The sequence below is a fragment of the Populus euphratica genome, unplaced genomic scaffold, assembly GCF_000495115.2.
Source record: "Populus euphratica unplaced genomic scaffold, PopEup_1.0 scaffold19.1, whole genome shotgun sequence".
Classification (NCBI taxonomy): domain Eukaryota; kingdom Viridiplantae; phylum Streptophyta; class Magnoliopsida; order Malpighiales; family Salicaceae; genus Populus; species Populus euphratica.
This window is the reverse complement of record NW_011499853.1, coordinates 977129-996334: the sequence shown is the minus strand read 5'-3', so window position 1 is coordinate 996334 and position 19206 is coordinate 977129. Positions and strand designations below refer to the sequence as shown.

The following is a 19206-nucleotide window of genomic DNA, read 5'->3' as shown; positions in this document are numbered from 1 at the left end:
GACGTCTTTTTGCTCGGGGTGATGTAGAAAACACAGTAAAAATATTTTTTATTGTTTATATTATTTAAAAATATAGTTATAATTATTTTTTAAAATATTTTTATATTAAATATATTGTAATAATATTTTTTTAAAATCAATGTATTAAAATAATTCAAAATATATAAAAAAGTAAATTTTTAATAATTTTTTTTAAACACAAATAGAACCACATTGCATACTTAAAGATGAACACAAACATAATCACAATTTTTTTAAAAGTAATAAATACTATTATAATATATTTATAAATAAAAAATATTTTAAAAAATAATTATGATTACATTTTATTCCTAAAATAGAATCGAGGGGAATCTCTTAAAGGAGGCATTCCTACAGGTATTCAAAGGTCGTGTTAAAAAGGCACGCCCATTCACCAACCAGGTGGACATGTGGAATCTTTCGACGGTGGACGGGCGTCGCCATTTCTACCAAGTTTAATCTTCTTCAATTCAATGCATCGAGAGGAAATCAGACTCTTTGACTCACTCGGAAGCTTATGAGTAACTTCGAACTTAATTAGGGTTGTTTTCTTCTGTGCCGCCCACCGATCCGATCTCGAGCCTTTTCTTTTGATGGAGGGTGTGTTTGGTATTGAGGTTGCTATAGTTTTAAAAAAACTGTTTTTAAAAAAATATTTTTAATTGAGGTTGGTTTGAAAAAAAATATGTTTGGTTAAAATTGTAGTTGAATAAAAAACAGTTTAAAGTGTTTGGTAACCATTTATGCAGTGCAAACTGCGTTTTCAAAAAATGTTAAAATGTTTTTTCAGAATAAAATTTTTTAATTTGATTTTTCTACGTTCCAGATCGTTGTCGTGTACCAGTTGCAATAATAATTTTTTACAACGTGAAAAAAATATTATATTACTGCTTCGTTAATGAAAAACTTTATAATCCCATACAAGCATTAAGTACTGCTATTACATCATTAATCAAACAAGACGTTATATAAATTTTGCTTTATTGTTCCATCAAACTATCTGTAATCACGTACGAAATTCATTCTACTTTGCGTACTGTTTCCAATGCTTTCAGAGCGTGTCACAACATCTGGTAAAATATCACCAGGTACATAATTGAGATTGCAATCAAATTCTGTAAATACAACATTATCATGTGATTTTTTTCTAATGTAATTATGTAGTGTCATTGATGCAACTACAAATTTAACTTGCATTTTGTATGGATAAACAGGCATGTTTTGTAAAATCATGCCACATTTCAATTGATTTGCAGAGGAGTTTTAATGGGAGAGCAGGGGTGTTAATTATCCAACAGCTTTTTTTTTTTACAGTGTCGGTAGGTTGCTTGAGGTTGCTGTTGGTCAATAGCAGCTACTTGTCACTTTTTTCTAACCACAGGTTCAGCCATTAAGAAATGGGTCCCATCATTTTGAACCCATATTTTAAACATAATCAAACATGTAAATTTTATGTGTGATTGAAATTGAGGTTGAACAAAAAACAGTTTAAAGTGTTTGGTAACTATTTATGCAGTGCAAACTGCGTTTTCAAAAAATGTTAAAATGTTTTTTTAGAATAAAATTTTTTAATTTGATTTTTTTACGTTCCAGATCGTTGTCGTGTACCAGTTGCAATAATAATTTTTTACAACGTGAAAAAAATATTATATTACTGCTTCGTTAATGAAAAACTTTATAATCCCATACAAGCATTAAGTACTGCTATTACATCATTAATCAAACAAGACGTTATATAAATTTTGCTTTATTGTTCCATCAAATTATCTGTAATCACGTACGAAATTCATTCTACTTTGCCTACTGTTTCCAATGCTTTCAGAGCGTGTCACAACATCTGGTAAAATATCACCAGGTACATAATTGGGATTGCAATTAAATTCTGTAAATGCAATATTATCATGTGATTTTTTTCTAATGTAATTATGTAGTGTCATTGATGCAACTACAAATTTAACTTGCATTTTGTATGGATAAGCAGGCATGTTTTGTAAAATCCTGCCACATTTCAATTGATTTGCAGAGGAGTTTTAATGGGAGAGCAGGGGTGTTAATTATCCAACAGGTTGAGATTGCTATTGGTCAATAGCAGCTACTTGTCATTTTTTTCTAACCATAGGTTCAGCCATTAAGGGGTGGATTCCATCATTTTGAACCTATATTTTAAACATAATCAAACATGTAATTTTTGCGTTTTGGCTATACCTCAGTTCCTGCCACATTACCAAACGGCACCAGAGTCTACAGAGCAAGCATGTCTCAGTTTCATTGGCAAGCTGCCGAACTAAAATAAGTCCAAGACTTTATGCCGACAAGTCTATCGTTTTATGGGGCCTGCCATTTCTTTCAAAGACGCCTTTCTTCCAGGAAGCCACTTGCTAGACCTCGCCAACGTAAAAAATGTGTTCAAGAAGCAGTTTGAAGCATACTTAGGTTATCCTAAGTTTAGAATGATTTAAATAATAATAATAATTTAACTTTTTTTTTTTTACTTTTTTTTTAAAAAAGATGTTATAAGACGATTTTGGTTATAATTGATAACCTCGAACTTAAATAAAAATCTTGTTATAAAATTGAGTTAATTTTTTTATTTAATTAAAACTTAAAATTTTTAACTTTGAACTTATTAATTATAACTTATCTAGCATTTTTTTCTTAAAAAAAATACTTTGGGTCATTTTTGTCAGTCAAATATATTTCTAATTTTAAATGATTTTAACTCATTTTATTACGGGTTATTTATGAAAGATAAATTTTAGATTATTACTCAAAATAAAAAATCATAATCCCGGTTTACTTCAGTTTATCTTTGACTTATTGTTAAAGTTTATTACTTCTGGATTTCTAATGGAACCAAGTATTCCTGTCCGTCAATGGAAATGTGTACTTCCATAAGTCTACAAGTATGATCTGCAATTTTTTTTATTAAAAAATACATTCCAACAATTTTTTTTGCTTATGTATTATATCTTCTTCAAGAATTCAAGATTTGAAGATCAACATAATAATTATTAGTATCTTAGATTTTAATTTTTTTCATATGAGCATTTGTTTTCTCTTTATGTAAAATTGCGAAAAATTTCAAATTTTATTTAGTCAAGTGCTTCAATTATATTTCAACGGAGTTATTAAATGAACATGTTCACTAAATATGCATTAATTTTTCAATTCATTTCTAATTTTATATTTTATATTTAATTTTTTAAACTTCTAAAAAATCATCAATTAAATGTTTTTGTTACAATTTATTAGAAATTAATATAAATTATATTAATTTAAATTTTTAGATTTATATAATTTTTTAACATGATATTATAATTTTTTTAAATAGATAGCCACAAGTTTGAATAATATATTTAATAAAATTAAGTATAATTAAGTATAAAATAATAATGATTTCATACAAATTTCAATTTTTTTTTTTAATTTAGGAGAGAGAAGCAGATTGAAAGAACTTGAGTGTTTTACTGGCTATTTTACATGGTTTTTTTTTGGATATTTTTATTAATAAAAAATTAAACATACAAATATTTGCAACATATTTTTTTTATATAAAATATTTTACAAATATAAAAACTATTTATTTATACATTTAATTAAAAATAAGTATAGATTAAAATATTCTTTAATCTTATAATACTAATTATTTACTTGAATGTTTTGAATGAATTTTTTATTAAATCAAATGATAATATAAACAAATATAAATATAAAATTAACTAAATAAAATAAAAATAATTTGGTTTTAATTAGCATTAAATCATCCAAAAAAAATAATGATTAAAATGAATTATTAAAAAATAAATAGTAATGCCATAAATTTTTGTGGTTTATAGTTTATCATCCAAAACTTTTAATATAAAATTATTATTATTATCATCATCATTATTATTTTTCAAAAATTAGATGTTTTAAAGAAAATATCACCAATTAATGAATGAAATCTAATAAAAGCATTTAATGAATATAAGTTCGAATTTCAAAAGCTCGAATAGTAAAAACATAGTACGTGAACTCAATATAAACTGAATTCTTTTTCTTTTTTTTTAAAAATAAATTCATCCATACTTGAAAACATGTCAACATAACTATCTTGTTAGCATGTAACAAAACGAATCTCAAAAAAAAAAAAAACTTAATAAAAAATATTTGAAAACTCAAGCTTAATTGGAAAAGGTACATTTAAACACTCCAAACACACACACACACACCACACATATACATACATACATATATACATACATACATATATATATATAAAAGACAATATCTAGTTTACAAATCATGAAAATCGATCCTGATTGTTTTTGAAATGATAAAAAATACATTGTTTTAACAAAAACAAATTAAAAAAATAAATGGTTAACATCGTCAATCAGCAAGTTAAAATAACTTTTAACTTTTTAATTGGATCATTTGAGGTACAAGAAGGAAAGAAAAAAATGTAAAAGAAGGAAAGTAAAAACATTAAATATATCATTAAATTATTGAGATGCTATCAAATTTACATTCAAAATATTTTTCATATTAATTTTACTATTGAATCATTTTTATTTCTGAATTAAGAACTTATTGTTAGGATCGCTTAACAGAAATTATTAATTTTAATATAAAATGATTTCATTTTTTACAAGAAACAATATCATTTGAATAAAATTATGAAAAAAAATTAAAGCTTTAGAATAAAATGAAAGTTCTTAATTGAATTTTTTAGAAAATAAAAGGATAAAATAGATATAAAAAAATTGTTTATTGATAAGCATGGTTTGAAAACTCTAAACCCGGGCTGGCGGGTTGACTGGGATCCAGTTGACTCAGGACTTTAAGCGAGTCTTGCAAAGCAAAAAACCAGAGTCACAATTGACCCGGTCAAGCTCAGATGACCCGCCAGGTCAACCTAAGACCCAAAAATAACAAGTACCCAGAATCAAAATCAAGAATCCATGATTGAATCTGTATCTAGATGCAAAATCAAGGAAAAAAAGCTAGAAACACTGTGAAGATTGAATCTAGATCAGAAATTTAAGAATACTATAAAGATTGAGTCTTTTAGATAAAAAGCAAGTACCCAGAAGCAAATCAAGATCAAGAAACTAAAAGGACTGTAAATATTCAGACTTTCCTCATAAGAATTAAAATACAGATGGTTAGATTATTAGGCTACACATAACCACACGAGAGATATAGAGTTTCCTCCGATTGATTGAGTCGGTGGGCAAGCGAACTCTCCAACGCAGTTTCCTAGAGTCTAAGACAGGGAGACGGCAGGTTAACGAGACAGTTTCTTTCACCAATCCTGTGAGCTAGCTTCTTTCTTTCTTCCATAAGAGAGGCCAGACAGAGGGATTTGCAGTGATTTACTTTAGTGAATGTCAAAAATGTAGACTTAAAGCAAAGAAAGAATGACCTATGGAGATTTGATTGTTTGGAAGGGTGGATGGTGGGTGGATGTAATTTTTATTGAAAGATTCTTATATTTATTTTTATTTTATTCTTAATTTATTTTTTATAAAATAACCCGGGTGAGTTTTAACCAGGGTTAATTACCGGACCAGATTTTAAAATTATGGTGGTAATGTTGAGATTGCAAAATACAAGAACGCCTCGTCGTCTAGTTGCACTTTTAGCTTAGCGCAATTAAGACATAACTTTCGCTCCCCAACAGTTATTCAGAGCCACCACACTATGGCTCGAAACAAGGCGCCTTCCGTCAAACCCAAACCGAAACCAAAACAAACCACCGATAAATCCGCAAAGCCGCGGCTGAACAACGCCGAACGGTCTGCTTACTTCGCTAGAAGAGAAGCAGCCAAGGTCTTACACACGGTTCTTCAAGGAGACGCTAATCGCCAAGCCGTTGCCTCCATTAAATCACTTGTCTACAGCCCTTCCATCAGAAACAAAAGAGCAACTTTCGCTCTTGTTTGCCAAACTCTCAAACGTAAGTCAGCTTTATCAAATTTATAACAGTATTTTTCCAATGCTAACCAAACAGTGCCGAAGAGAGTGAAATGCTTATAATTCAAGCTAAATGTGTTTTTTTTTTTTGAATTTTCAGATCTAAGAATAATCAAGGATGTTTTGGAGATTGCGAATATAATTAATAGCAAGTGGAAGGTAAAGAAAAATAAAATATTTTTACATTTTATTAAGATTATGTTTTTGGATTAAATTTGTGTTTATTGCTGTGTTATTGCAGAGACAAGAGGAATTGATTTATATTATAGCTTATGACATTTTATTTGGAAAGGTAATTTATGCTAATTTAATAAAAGAAAAATTAATTCTGTTATGCGTGGAGTGATATTTGATATTTTTGGAAAAAGAAAGAAAGAAAGAAAGATATATGGTGGTGGTTTGATGTGGAGTGTTAATTTTTCGTAGGAGATTTCATTGGTTGGCGGTGATGCGGAGAAGTTCCTTGCATGTCGAAAAGATGCTATGCAGTCGGCTTTAGCTAAGCTTGTAGTGAGAAAAAAAGCGAAGAACATTGATGACTTTATTGCTCTTTATCAGCCACCGGGTACATATTCTTGCTAATTTTGAATTTTAGTTGCGCTCCGTGGTAAAGCTGTTAGAGTGAGAGGGTTACTTGAGGATGGGTTTAGTTTTAAGTTCTACATTCCTTTGCTATAATTGATCTAAGTTGAGACTCTGTTATTGTTAGATTTTGGATTTGGTTTTTCATTGTCCTTGACCTTCTTTGAATTTTTAAAGGGTTAGTTGTCTGCTTTCTTACAATTATGTGAACATCTGGGTGCTAATTGTGGTGCAGATATTACAAAACCCTGTTATGTTCGCGTGAATACCTTGAAATTGGATGTTGATTCTGCCTTGCATGAATTAGGAAAACAATTCAAGGTACTTTCTGAGATTTCTGTGAAGTTTTAGTGAGGGAGTTTGAAATATTTGTGCAAAGTAGCAGTTATCCTTTCACGTGAAAGGAATGTTGAATGTCATGAACTGGAAATAATTTTTTGATGTTTTTTGTTCTTTTGTTAAACAGGTTCAGAAGGACGACATGATACCTCACTTGTTGGTGCTCCCACCACATACTGATTTGCATAATCACTCTCTGGTCTTGAATGGAAGCATCTTTGTGCAAGTAAGAAGTTATTTGAATTTTACTTTGATGCTCTAACTAAAGCTTTTGATATTCAAATTTACACTCTGAAAACAGGTCAAGTCCAGTTTCTATAGGGTTCTTTTAAATAAGCACGAGATTGGAAAGGTGCAGGGGTTTAATTTAACCAAAAAGGTTTGCAGTGAAAACGCAACTTTTATGTGTATTCTTTAAGGCCAATAAATGTTCATGGACAGAGTGATTAATAAATATGGAATCAATTCAAGAATCAAAAATCAAAATTTGGGAGCCAATATTGGTGTTTTCCTGCTACTGCACATCAAATGCGAAGTTATATTGTGGCTCTTTCTTGTTCTTTTGGAATGAGAAACCAATTTGAATTTTTTGTAATTGTTTTGGAATCTAAGAGATGATGGAACATTCTACCATATGCATTTACGAATTCTGGAAGGCAGATCACCTAAGTTTCCATCTGCTTCATTCCCAGTGTTAGATTTCCTTCCACAGTTGAAAATACTAATGATTCTGAATCACTTTGCAAGGAAAGTGGCTGCATACTGAGACATAAAATTGAGAGTCAAACATGAATCCTGACTCTGACTAGGAAAAACCGAAGGAAAATTACTTATCAAAACCAACAAAACACACATACTAGAAGGAAGACCCGCCTGTTGTAGAACAAGAAATTATTAATACACCCCTTAACTCCTAAAAATTCAACTTAATTAAGTAAAATAAGAATATACTGAAGCATGGAAATTAGCAACATGCTGGATTATGGAAACATGAAATTGAGAATTAATGCAACTAAAATACAGATATAAAACACCATAGAGATAAGACCACACTGCATCTTTTACCAATATAGTAGGCTTCTTTGATTCTTGAGGCCCATATTGTTCCCATTGAAGCTTTTTTTTTTCTAGATAAAAAATTTGTTGACTAAGGTTTGCTGATAAATTCTTATTTGGATCTTTCTATATGACTTATAATGGAATCCTCTATTTTCTTAGGGAAAGGCAAGTTCAATGGTGGCAGCAGTTCTTGATCCCAAACCAGGATGGGAGGTGAGTTTTGGTAAATGCTAGCTACTTTCTACATTCTTTCTCTGCTTCTTGTATTGGTAACTTGTTAAAATCTTTTACTAGTCAGTTTTAGATGTGCCTTTTCTTTTCTCCTCCAGAACCTGGGGTATACCCATTCCCATTTGATTTGATAATTTAACATAGTTTGGTAGCATGCGTTTTACTTGTTTCTTGAAGAAATAAATTTTGGTGCTCAGCATAGTGTCGTTTTAGCAACTAATTATTTGCTGACAAGTTATTTTCAATGCATGATGGTGTATAATCGCTTTTTTTGGGCTATTTTCTAATGCTTATCAAATTATTTATTCTGGAACCATAACAATTGAGAATTTTTACTTTGATATGCCTTCTTTCTTTCTGAAACATGACGCATGAAGTACAAAATAATGTTCAAAAATTCCTTACAACAATTCCTTTACCTTACCATGGATATATTCTTTTGCTTCATGGTGGCAGTGGGCCCCCAGTCCATTGCATTTCTTCTGTGGTTTCCTTCATGCTCTCTGTGGTTAACGTTTCATTTTCTGTAAAGGTTCTTGATGCATGCTCAGCTCCAGGGAACAAAACCGTTCACCTTGCTGCCCTTATGAAAGGAAAAGGGAAAATTATTGCTTGTGAGCTGAATAAGGATAGGGCTAAACGTTTAGAAGACACTGTCAGACTCTCTGGTGCTGCTAGTATCCTTTATGCAGTTTTCTGATATTTTCACTTTTGCATGAGATCTCTCTCTCACTTGGCTCCCAGATTTGTTCATGCTAAATTCTCTTTCGTGGTCAATAATTTTATTTATTATTGTTTTTATTCTTAGCTTCTTAGTTTTCATCTTACTTAACATCCCATTTAGCCTTAACTAGCTTCTAGACATTGAAGTTCTGCATGGTGATTTTCTAAACATTGACCCAAAAGGTCCTTTTTCCAAGGTAAATAAATCGATGATGTTATTTAAGATTCCTGATGCCTAATTGTTTGCACACTGTTTGAACTGCAGCATCCCCACATGCCGCCGCTTCTGCAACTGTGGTGACTGATACCTAGTATTTCTGCTCTTTCTGAATGAACATCGAGTGGCTTTTTCCTTGTAATTAGCAAGTTGTTTCCACAAATTGTTTAGCCAGCTAACCCTTAAAAAATACCCTCGTTTTTTTAATTTTGGTTCACTTTAATAGGTTGGGAAATATTGTTTATTGTAGCCTTACTATGAGGGATCCATCTACTTGGCATATCATGTGCTCTTACTTACGAGCAAGTACTTTACCACAGGTCTCTGCTATCCTTCTAGACCCTTCTTGCTCTGGATCTGGGACTGCTGCTCAAAGATTAGACCATTTACTCCCGTCTCGCACCACTGATGTTGTAGACACAGTGAGATTGAACAAGCTTGCAGCTTTTCAAAAGAAGGCTCTGGCCCATGCTTTGTCTTGTAAGTTCTCCTTTTTAATTGATTCAAACCCGTTACTTCTACAGTTACTTTCATGGTATCCTTCCTGCAACTTAAAATTGCTTATATCACCAGAACCACATACCACCCAAAATGAGAAAGTGCTGCGTAGAAGGGTTTCGAAAAAGTGTGGGATATGAAAATTATTGGCTGCTATTATTTGTTTACTGTTGTGCACTTCAAAACGTTCTGACTAGCACAGTGTGAAACAAAAACTGTTGCAGTTCCAGCCGTTAAAAGAATTGTTTACAGTACATGCTCCATCAATCAAATTGAAAATGAAGACGTTGTTAATTCAGTTCTACCTTTGGCCACATCCAATGGTTTCCAGCTTGCAACTCCCTTTCCTCAATGGCAACGCCGTGGTCTCCCAGTTTTTGAAGGCTGTAAGTGCTTCTGTGAATCATTATTGTATTGCTTTGTGTGAAACTCCTGATTTGACTCAATTGAATGCAATCGCGTGTTACTGAATGAGTTGCGCAATATGAAGTTCAAACCTTTGTAACTATTTCTTGTTTTTTCCCTTGCAGCCGAACATCTGCTTCGAACTGATCCAGTTGAGGACAAAGAAGGCTTCTTCATTGCCCTTTTCGTCAAGAAGGGCTCTGAAAAGAACTCAGAGGAACGAAGTGGAAGCCGGAAACTTGCTGGATCTCTTGCAAATGGTAGAGGCCGGTTAAAAAGATTTTGCCATGTGAACACGAAAAATCTTGCGCTGCCTGTATTCTATAGAGGTATTTTTAAACCATGGTTGCACACCAAGAGCTCGCTGACAAGAAAGACATACAATTCCTCTAATTGAAGAACTATCCAAACCTGAAATCAGTTCAAAGAACTCTCAATTTGATTGCCATACTTCAGTAGTTTCGCTCCTCGTCCTTTCCTTTTAGATAATTGCCTTTTGTTTTCAGTTTAAACACTGACGAAACCCATTCCATGATTGATGAGAAGTTCGAAAGCTTTTGCAGATAAATTTACCCCTGCTCGATAGGCTTTCAGGTTCCTGCTACTATCGGGCAAATCAATATGGCGAGCTAATAGAGTTTTCCAGTTTATTAGTTTTAGCTAGTTTTAGGATAGAGTTTCAAGAACCTGAAGATATGTCTGCTCCGTTTCTCAGCTAGTAGGATTAGTGTGAATCGGTATGTCAATGGTATATGGCTGCGGTGATTAATTAATGTTGCTCTATCGTGCAATGATCGTCGAGAATTCCAAATAAACCTCGAAAACGTCAGAGATGAAGATGTTCAGGGGAAGAAAATTGGCAGAAACGCAACAAATTAGAAAGAAAAAGGTAACATATAACGCCACCACTACGTTCATATATTTCATACCCACGTTTTGAACAAACAATCACTAGTTTCCTAAAGAGAAAACTAATAATGAACTCATTCAAAACACAAACATACTCAAAATTATCCCACACCCCCAAGCAAAGCACCCAGCAAAACCCTCATTATTTATCATCACCTTAGCACGCAGAACAAGCCACATCATACATGTAATCAAGCATTCTTCTTCAAGCAATCTTGACCTCGATAGTCTTAGGCTTCTTAGGCTCAGGAGGTGGTAATTTCTCAACAGTAACAGTCAGAACCCCGTCTTGACAAACAGCAGAAATAGCGTCAGTGTTAGCATTCTCAGGCAACACAAACTTCCTCATAAACTTACCAACCCTCCTTTCCATTCTCACATACTTGGCCCCTTCTTTCTCCTCTCCGCGCTTCCTCTCTCCACTAATAACCAGCACATTGTCATCCTCCACTTGGACCTTGATGTCCCCTGATTTCAGTCCCGGCATGTCAATGATGAACGCATAGGAGTTTGGATACTCTTTAACATCAGCTGGCGTTGATGCCATTGCCTTGGCATCACGTACGTAAGTGCGTGTTGGCGCATTGAAGGACTTGTCTGCCTCATGATCACTTGCATCCATCATGTGCTGGAGGGTGTTGAAGAGTGGCGCGTCAAGACCCATGATTCTGAAATCCATCTCTCTTCTCGCTGGAGTTTTCGCTTATTGAATTTTTTAGTGTTTCTTCTCTTGCTGGTGTTCGAACTCATCGACTGGAGGGTGGTTATTTATAGAGGGATATTGGGGGTGGAGAAATGGGAGTTTCTGGAGAGATGGAGAAACTGAAGGGACTTTCCAGGGGTTTCTGCTGGGTATACGAGTTGGGTCTAGAATGTTCATAGAAGAAGCAAAACTGCAAAGTCTTTACGAGGAGCCCAAAAAGTAATTGCCAAGACTTACTATTTGAAGTCCCACTCTCTCTCTCTCTCTCTCTCTCTCTTCTTCTAGAGAAGAAAAGTCAAGTCATTCCCTTGACAAGGATTCCTTCCTCAAGAAAAGAGAGAGAGAAGAGACAAAAAGCAAGGATTATTTACGACTGGTTGAAACGACAATAATATCGAAGAAGACCAGGAAATTTTGATTAAAGGGTCGCAATCCGCTATACCATTCGTCAAGGGCGGTGTGGTCTCTTTCACATTGCTTAATTTTTAACATAGAATTATTTTTTTAAAAAAATCTGAAACCCATCAATGTATTACTATAGAACTAGATTTAGCATTCCATGATTACTGCAGTGTAATAACATCTTTTTCTTTATAATAAAAAAAGGTCTTGTTTTTCGAGGCAATATAATCTTTTAAATATGATACATTTGTTATTATAAAATTAATTAAGATATAATTGTTTATCAATTTTTTTTACATAATTAAATAACATAACTTCAATTAAAAACAAATAAAAAGGTAATGTTTTTACATCTTAAAAAAAAAATAACTTCATTGCCCTTAAAATAAAATAAAAAATTTAAAGAAGAAATCCATGAGTATTTTGGTATTTTCATCATTGTTATTTTGTTATAATATGCTTGAATTAGGAGTAAATAACTTTTTTAACAAATAAAAATATTAATAAAAAATGGCCGGCAATTGTAACACACACTATAATAAGTGGATACGTTCATATTCTTTAGACTATGTTTACAACGACTTTTAATAGTTAGAAAAACCTAATTATCGTGTCTTTTGAAACATCTAGTAGCGGTAAGACTAATAAGATGACACATGTAGTGAAATTTTTTATTATAATAGGGTTCTTTTCTTTCTTTTTTTCCCTCTTATTTCCTTGAAAATGATGCTAGCTCAACTAAAATTTAGAGTTGTCCTTGTGTTTATATTTTCTTTCAACTCATTCTTTTGATTAGTCCTAATTTATTTTGGATTTTTTATTAATTTTTTTTAAATTTTATCCCTGATTTAATTTTATTTTTATGAAAAAATGGTCTTTATTCTTTTAATTTTTGTTTTTCTATTCTTTTCTTGATGTTTTTTTTTTCATTTGTGTCCCTTAATGACTTATTTCATTTAATTTTTTTATCCAATTTTAGTTTTTATTTTTTTTAATTGTTTTTTTATCATTTTTTTAATTTAATTAATATTTCAATTTAACCCCTCATTATTTTTTTCATTAGTTTTTGTATGATATTTCATCCTTATTGTTTTGATTATTATTTATTATTTATTTAATTTTTTATGATTAAGAGTTTTGTTCGTAAGTTTTTTATTTTTGCTTTCTACAGGGTCATCCAGGTCTTATGACCAAGGTCACTGATTTTGAGAATTAGTTCGATTTAATTTTGGTATGTTTTAGTTTCTTTTTATTTCTTTTTATTTTATCTTTTAACATTAGACTATTGAGTATTGAGCTTTCTAGTTTTTTCTACTTTCATTTCTATTAGTGTTATCCTAAGTCATAGGTTAGTAAAGATAACCTGAGTTTACTAGGGTTTTTTCAATGTTTTTTTTTTCAATTATATCCTTTGACATTAACTAATGAGCCATGAACTTTCTAATTTATTTATTTATTATGTTTTTTGTTCTATAAGTTTATCCTTGATTGTTGGGTAGTCAAGTCAATCTAAAATGACTTAGTTTTTTTTTTCAATATATTTTTTTAATTTTATCTTTTAAAATTAGTTTATTGGGGTTTGAGCTTTTTGATTTTTTTTTTTGCTTTTCTTTTTATATAGTTATCCCGGATTTTAGGTTAGTCAAGTTAACCTAGTTTTTTTAATTTTTTTTATTTTTTTAACTTCAATCCTTTTTTCTAGGTCATTTTTTTTAATATCTTAATTTCATATCGCGGGTAGCAGGTTAGTAGAGTGAACCTAGATTGACTTGATATTTCTTTTCTTTTTTAAATTGATTATTGTTTTCAATTTCATCATTTATCATAAGGCTATTGAACCTTAACTTTGTGATTTTTTCTTCTGCAAGGGTATCTCAATCTCATATCTTAGGTCACATAATGGTCAAGTTAACTTAGGTTATCATCGACTGAACATTTTTTTTATATTAGAAAAAGTTGACCTAGCCAATAACATAATACAAGCATAAAAATCTAGTCTTCTACTATTACTTCTATTTTATTTTTATTTTTTTTAGGTTTAGGGTAAGATTAAAGAGGATGAAAATACATGACCTAGCTAGAACTCACTAATCAAGAATTTGAAAAAGGACTCATTACTTTATTAATCTGTTCATTTGAAAATACTTAATCACACACCAATCACTTGCTATGATTTTTTTTTTCTTTGCAAAGCCATCTTTAAATTTAAATAAGATCATAAGGAAATCTCACAAGAAAATTGATATCATCACACAAGAAAGTTAAACTTTCATAACTAGACACTGACAAGTTGTTCATAACTCTATAAATCCAATTCAATTCATATGGTGAAATCAATTCTTGTGTTTAGATTTTTTTTAAGGGTATGAATTTGAATTTCAAATAGAATTGAATTTCTAAAAATTATGTAAAAATAAATTAAAGGGGAGATCCTATTAGAAACAAAATACACATAAGTATTTGGAACCTCCCAAGCTTTATTGATTGACATTCAACTCTTAACACACTTTATTTTTCTACATACAAGGCCCTTTATTTATATATAAAAAAAATGATAGGATGGACTCAAACTATCATAATCCATTAAGAATTCTAAATACTAGTTTACTAAGGATTCTAAATCCTTTTTCTTCTAAGACACTAATTCCTAACTTACATGGAAACTTGGTTTAAATAATTATTAGTAGACCATCCACAACAACTTCTCTTGGAATTGATAATACAAATAATATTTCAAAAATATTATTAAAAACAAAAACCTTATTTTTTACAACCCTTTGGTGTCTCTATGGACAAGCTATTTCAATAGTGAACTTCTTTTGTCAGTGGTGATACTAAGAGAAAAAAATATCATAACCTTATTATGAGTTCTCTAGAAACTTTATAATTTTTAAGTAGAAAATATTTTCTTTGAAGAAAAAAAGGAAAAGAAAATAGAAAATAATAATGATAATAATACTTTAGATCACAACCAGACAAATATATAATTCATAGTTAGTCAAAATATCAAGTTGATGGATAATTTGGGGTCTTGCTAAAGAAATATTTAATCGATTGAAAATTGGTTAAGATTGCATAAATTGAAAGTTTGAGTAACAGCATAGACATGGTTGCAAATTTTTGTAGTCTAATTTTGGTAGAAGAGGGCTTAATTATGAAGAAAGTTAAAGATAAGGGTAAAATTGAAAAAAAATAAAAAAGCCAAGGGCCCGATTGAACTTTAAAGAGATTAATTGGCTTAATCATAGGCTAAAATAAAAGAAAAATAAAGTTTGGAAGTCAACTTGACTAAAATTAGGAGAATCATTAAGCATAAGAATTTAATTGAATAAAAATATAAGTTTTGAAGTTAATTCAAGTCAATATTACAAGAGTTAAAGATTATAGGACTAAAATCAATGGGTGTTGAAGTTATAAAGGGCTAATTGATTTAATCGAGGTAAAATCAAAAGAATTAAAAGTTCAAAGAGCTTATTAAGGATGAAATTGAAGAATTTTAAGACTATGATCGTGATGTAAAATGTGCTGAAGTATGAAGGCTTAATTAAGAAAGGTCAATGATACAATTGAAAAGCTTCCCTAAGATTGGAACAAATTGAGGATGTGATTGTAAAATTATAAGAAAAATAGGGAGTAGAATTAACTTGATAAAAAAGGCAAAAAAACCTAGTTAACATAAGTTGAAGAAACAACATCGTTTTATCTTTAATGAAAGTGTGTTTTGGGATAAAGCTGTGTGTATTAGGAAGAAATAATGTTGTTTCTATGTATTCAAATAAAAAATAAAAGAGAAAAAATCAAACAAGTTATTATCTGATACCATTTATTGTCTCCCTCATTGCTTTATCCAATTTTGAACCAAAATATCTACCCCAAGTAGCCACCTAAACAATCATGGTTTAACTTGATATTTTCATCAAAATAGACCAAATCTTTCCCAAATCACAACCTAGATGACCTCCTTTAAATTTAAAGGTGTGATATGTTTCCTTTATCCCTACGATGCTCCATTAACATAATAAATACAAATTTTTAAGAGTCTAAAAACAACAGGACTATAAGTATCTTCCTCCCACCATATTTAGGACATAATGAACCTTTGTTATTATCTTCAACCAAGGGCTTCCATCCTTCTTGAAGCATCAAGACGTTCAAATTTAACAAACCTACCTTCCCTTATAAAACCACATGAAAACCTTTCTTGAAAAAAAGGACTGATTGCCAACTCTTTCTGTTTGGTTAGAGTAATACCAACCTCATCTCTTCATTGTAAAAAAAAAAATGCATCTACCACCACTTTTAACCTTGAACCCCGAGCCATCCCCAATAAAAAGAAAAATAACTAAAAAGAAGACATTATTGGAACAATCCTTATAACTTTAAGAATGCAAACCTTTGTAGTTTACTCACTTGCTCTAACATTGGTTTCACAAAGAAAGGTATATCGTGGATTGTTTTTTTCTGGGAAAGAAACCATATTGACAAGTATAAAGGTTCTACCTTTTTTATGTTAAGTTTCATCATTGTTCCAATGTTCAATCTTTATGTCATCAACCTTTGATCATTGTTTTTGGATAAATTAGGTAATTAGCATAAAAAATTAAAAAAAAATGACGAATTGACATGGGAGCAAAATATTTTGGCCAAATAGCACAGTTTGACCATGCCATACTTTAAAATAATGATATTTAGTAAATATAATATTTTTGAAATGCGATATAGTCACACTATGCTATTTCTGACTCAATTGGTCGACTGATTCATATTGGCCAGGAAATTAATCAACTGGCTCCAAAAATAACAAGAAAAATCTCAAAATTACCAAAACCAGAGGGTTTTAATGAGATTTTTAATATCTAAATATTCAACGACCCACATAACAACAAAATGGATACCATAAGAAAAATAACCTTTGAAAACTCCTATAAAAATTTAAGTGCGACCTAATGATCGGGTTAAAAGCTATGGTATTTTTGAGTTGTTATTCTTGTCTAACGTAACTAGACCTTCTCTTCAGCCTAAATGTGTCTCGTTGGATCATAAGTGTACCTGTTAGGCCATCCATAGTATCTGTTTAGAGTAGATACTTATTTAGTTATGACAAACTTACATCTAAATACTCAGAATTACTCATTATTATGTTGATAATAATAATTTGAGATTTTAATTTTATTTTATTTTTTAGTCTACAAGTTGGATAGGGATGTATATTTTGACTCATAAAATATATTTAAAAAAGATCATAAAATTATGGTTTTGTATAAAGAGTCGACCGCTTAAGGAATTAGAGTATAATTTGATCATGTTGAGCTTTGAAACGGTGTTATTTTGCCAAATTTTTACATTTTGTATGCTAATTTTATATTTAAAAAAATCTTTTTTGGGGATTGTGTTTAAATTTTTATGCTAAGATCATGAAGTGTGTACTATAAAAGAATATTGAGTTTAAAAAGGGTTGCTATGAGCATAAAGAGATTCAAGAAAAATGACAGGAACAGGGTTGCAGGCTTTTTAGTGATGCATGTTTGTAACTAAGGGTGGGCTGATTGTTAACGTTTTTAGCTCTTTGTTTTGAACTAAGGGTGGGTTGATTTTTAAAGTTTGTGGAGATGGTCTTTTAATATTTGTTTGTGGGCCGAGTACTAAGCCTTACTTAGATGGTTTCTGCTTCGATGCAATGAGACGCAAACACTTGTGTTTTTAATAAGGCCTTTCATTGTTTTCTGTTTTAGTTTTGGTCCCCTTCATTTTTATTTTTCTCAAATAATAATTTAGATTATTTTTCATGAAATAAAGCCTCAATCCAATGAAAATATATTTTTAAATCGAGATAACTATATAAAAAATAGATCAAAATAAATTATAAATACTAAATCCAATGAAAACAACATTGAATAAACAAATCGAGAATAAAAAGGATTGATGATCAAAAGAAAAACAAAAAAAAGGACCAGGGTTGGCACTATTTTCTTTTAAAAAAACAAAAGGAGTACTATTTTTTATTCTTTATTTAGTTTTGATCCTCTTATTTTTAATTTTTTACAAATAAAAAAATCAATTTTTTTTTTGTTAAACCTGCTAGCCCAACATGTTTGACCTTTTTTCTCTCTCTCTCTCTCTTTAATGTCATTCACTTTTTTTTTATTTTAATATAGTAGGCGACATATCGTTTATTGTTCCAAATTCTAGCTAACACTAAGCTAGAAAATAATTTTCATCATTTTTTTCAATTGAACAGGGACTTCTATAAATCTGTTTATGGTCTTTAAGTAACATTCAATCTTTAAAAAAAAATAGCTTCAATCTAAAAATATTCTTAATCTTTGATCTATTTTTTTGGGGCAATATAAAAAAAAATCTAAAAGAAATTTTACTTATCAAATAGAACATGTTGACATTGAGAACAATGAGTTTCGTTGTTGAGAAGTAGTTTATCACAAACTTTCTCTTTCCTTCACCATTTCATGATAACTTATTTTTACTTTTCTTAAAATTAGAGATTAAAGTGCAAGAAAAATAAAATTTTAAACCAAAATATTTATTTTCCAAACTAAATGGACCAAATTTATTTTACAAAATCTCAAAAAGCATTGAGGCATAAATAAATTTTTTTTTAGGCCTTCTATTATTTCTCTATTTTAGTTATGGTCCCCCCATTTTTTATTTTTCTCAAATACTAAAATTGGATTTATTGTGAAACTAAGTCTCAACCCAATTACAAGAGTTTTTTTAGATCAAGATAATTATATCAAAAATATATCAAAACAAATTCTAAATCTCAATGAAAACAATATAAAAAAAATCAACAATAAAAAAATGATGAAAAAACAAAACAAAAAAAAAAGATCAGAACTTATATTATTTTTTTAAAAAAAGGACTATTATTTTTTTATTTTTTTCCTCACATTTTTAATTTTTTTACAAATAAAAAAAATAATTTTTGTTTTGTGAAATCGAGCACTAAGCTATTACTAAAATGTTTTTATAAGACCACGGTAACTAGATAAAAGTAAATTAAAATAAATTATCAATTTTAATTTTCAATCAACACAACATTAAATACAACATTGAAAGATCAAATTGAAAAAAAAATAACAATGAAAAAATAAACAGAGAGAAATACCTTAAAGTGATTCAACTCATATGGCTTAAGTGAAAA

At 30.3% G+C, this 19206-nt stretch overlaps 2 protein-coding genes across 2 annotated transcripts; one reads left to right on the top strand and one right to left on the bottom strand.

Annotated features, from left to right (window-relative positions):
* The first annotated feature begins 5636 nt into the window (after nucleotides 1-5636).
* On the top strand, nucleotides 5637-10818 carry LOC105122152 (S-adenosyl-L-methionine-dependent methyltransferases superfamily protein). Its single transcript, XM_011021082.1, has 12 exons — nucleotides 5637-5962; nucleotides 6080-6138; nucleotides 6221-6271; nucleotides 6406-6544; nucleotides 6797-6882; nucleotides 7028-7126; nucleotides 8119-8172; nucleotides 8723-8867; nucleotides 9052-9110; nucleotides 9451-9610; nucleotides 9853-10014; nucleotides 10159-10818. The coding sequence occupies exons 1-12, from the start codon at nucleotides 5707-5709 to the stop codon at nucleotides 10428-10430; spliced, it is 1542 nt and encodes a 513-aa protein (XP_011019384.1). The 5' UTR covers nucleotides 5637-5706; the 3' UTR covers nucleotides 10431-10818.
* A 79-nt stretch (nucleotides 10819-10897) lies between these two features.
* Nucleotides 10898-11800, bottom strand: LOC105122151 (17.9 kDa class II heat shock protein-like). The gene has a single exon (XM_011021081.1). It carries the CDS (start codon nucleotides 11619-11621, stop codon nucleotides 11148-11150), a length of 474 nt encoding a protein of 157 aa, XP_011019383.1. The 5' UTR covers nucleotides 11622-11800; the 3' UTR covers nucleotides 10898-11147.
* Between the last annotated feature and the right edge of the window lie 7406 nt (nucleotides 11801-19206).

Coding starts and splice junctions, on each gene's coding strand:
- LOC105122152 (XM_011021082.1), top strand. CDS start 5,707: ATGGCTCGAAACAAGGCGCCTTCCGTCAAACCCAAACCGAAACCAAAA. Junction 5,963..6,079: donor TGTTTGCCAAACTCTCAAAC/GTAAGTCAGCTT, acceptor TTGAATTTTCAG/ATCTAAGAATAATCAAGGAT. Junction 10,015..10,158: donor TCTCCCAGTTTTTGAAGGCT/GTAAGTGCTTCT, acceptor TTTCCCTTGCAG/CCGAACATCTGCTTCGAACT.
- LOC105122151 (XM_011021081.1), bottom strand. CDS start 11,621: ATGGATTTCAGAATCATGGGTCTTGACGCGCCACTCTTCAACACCCTC.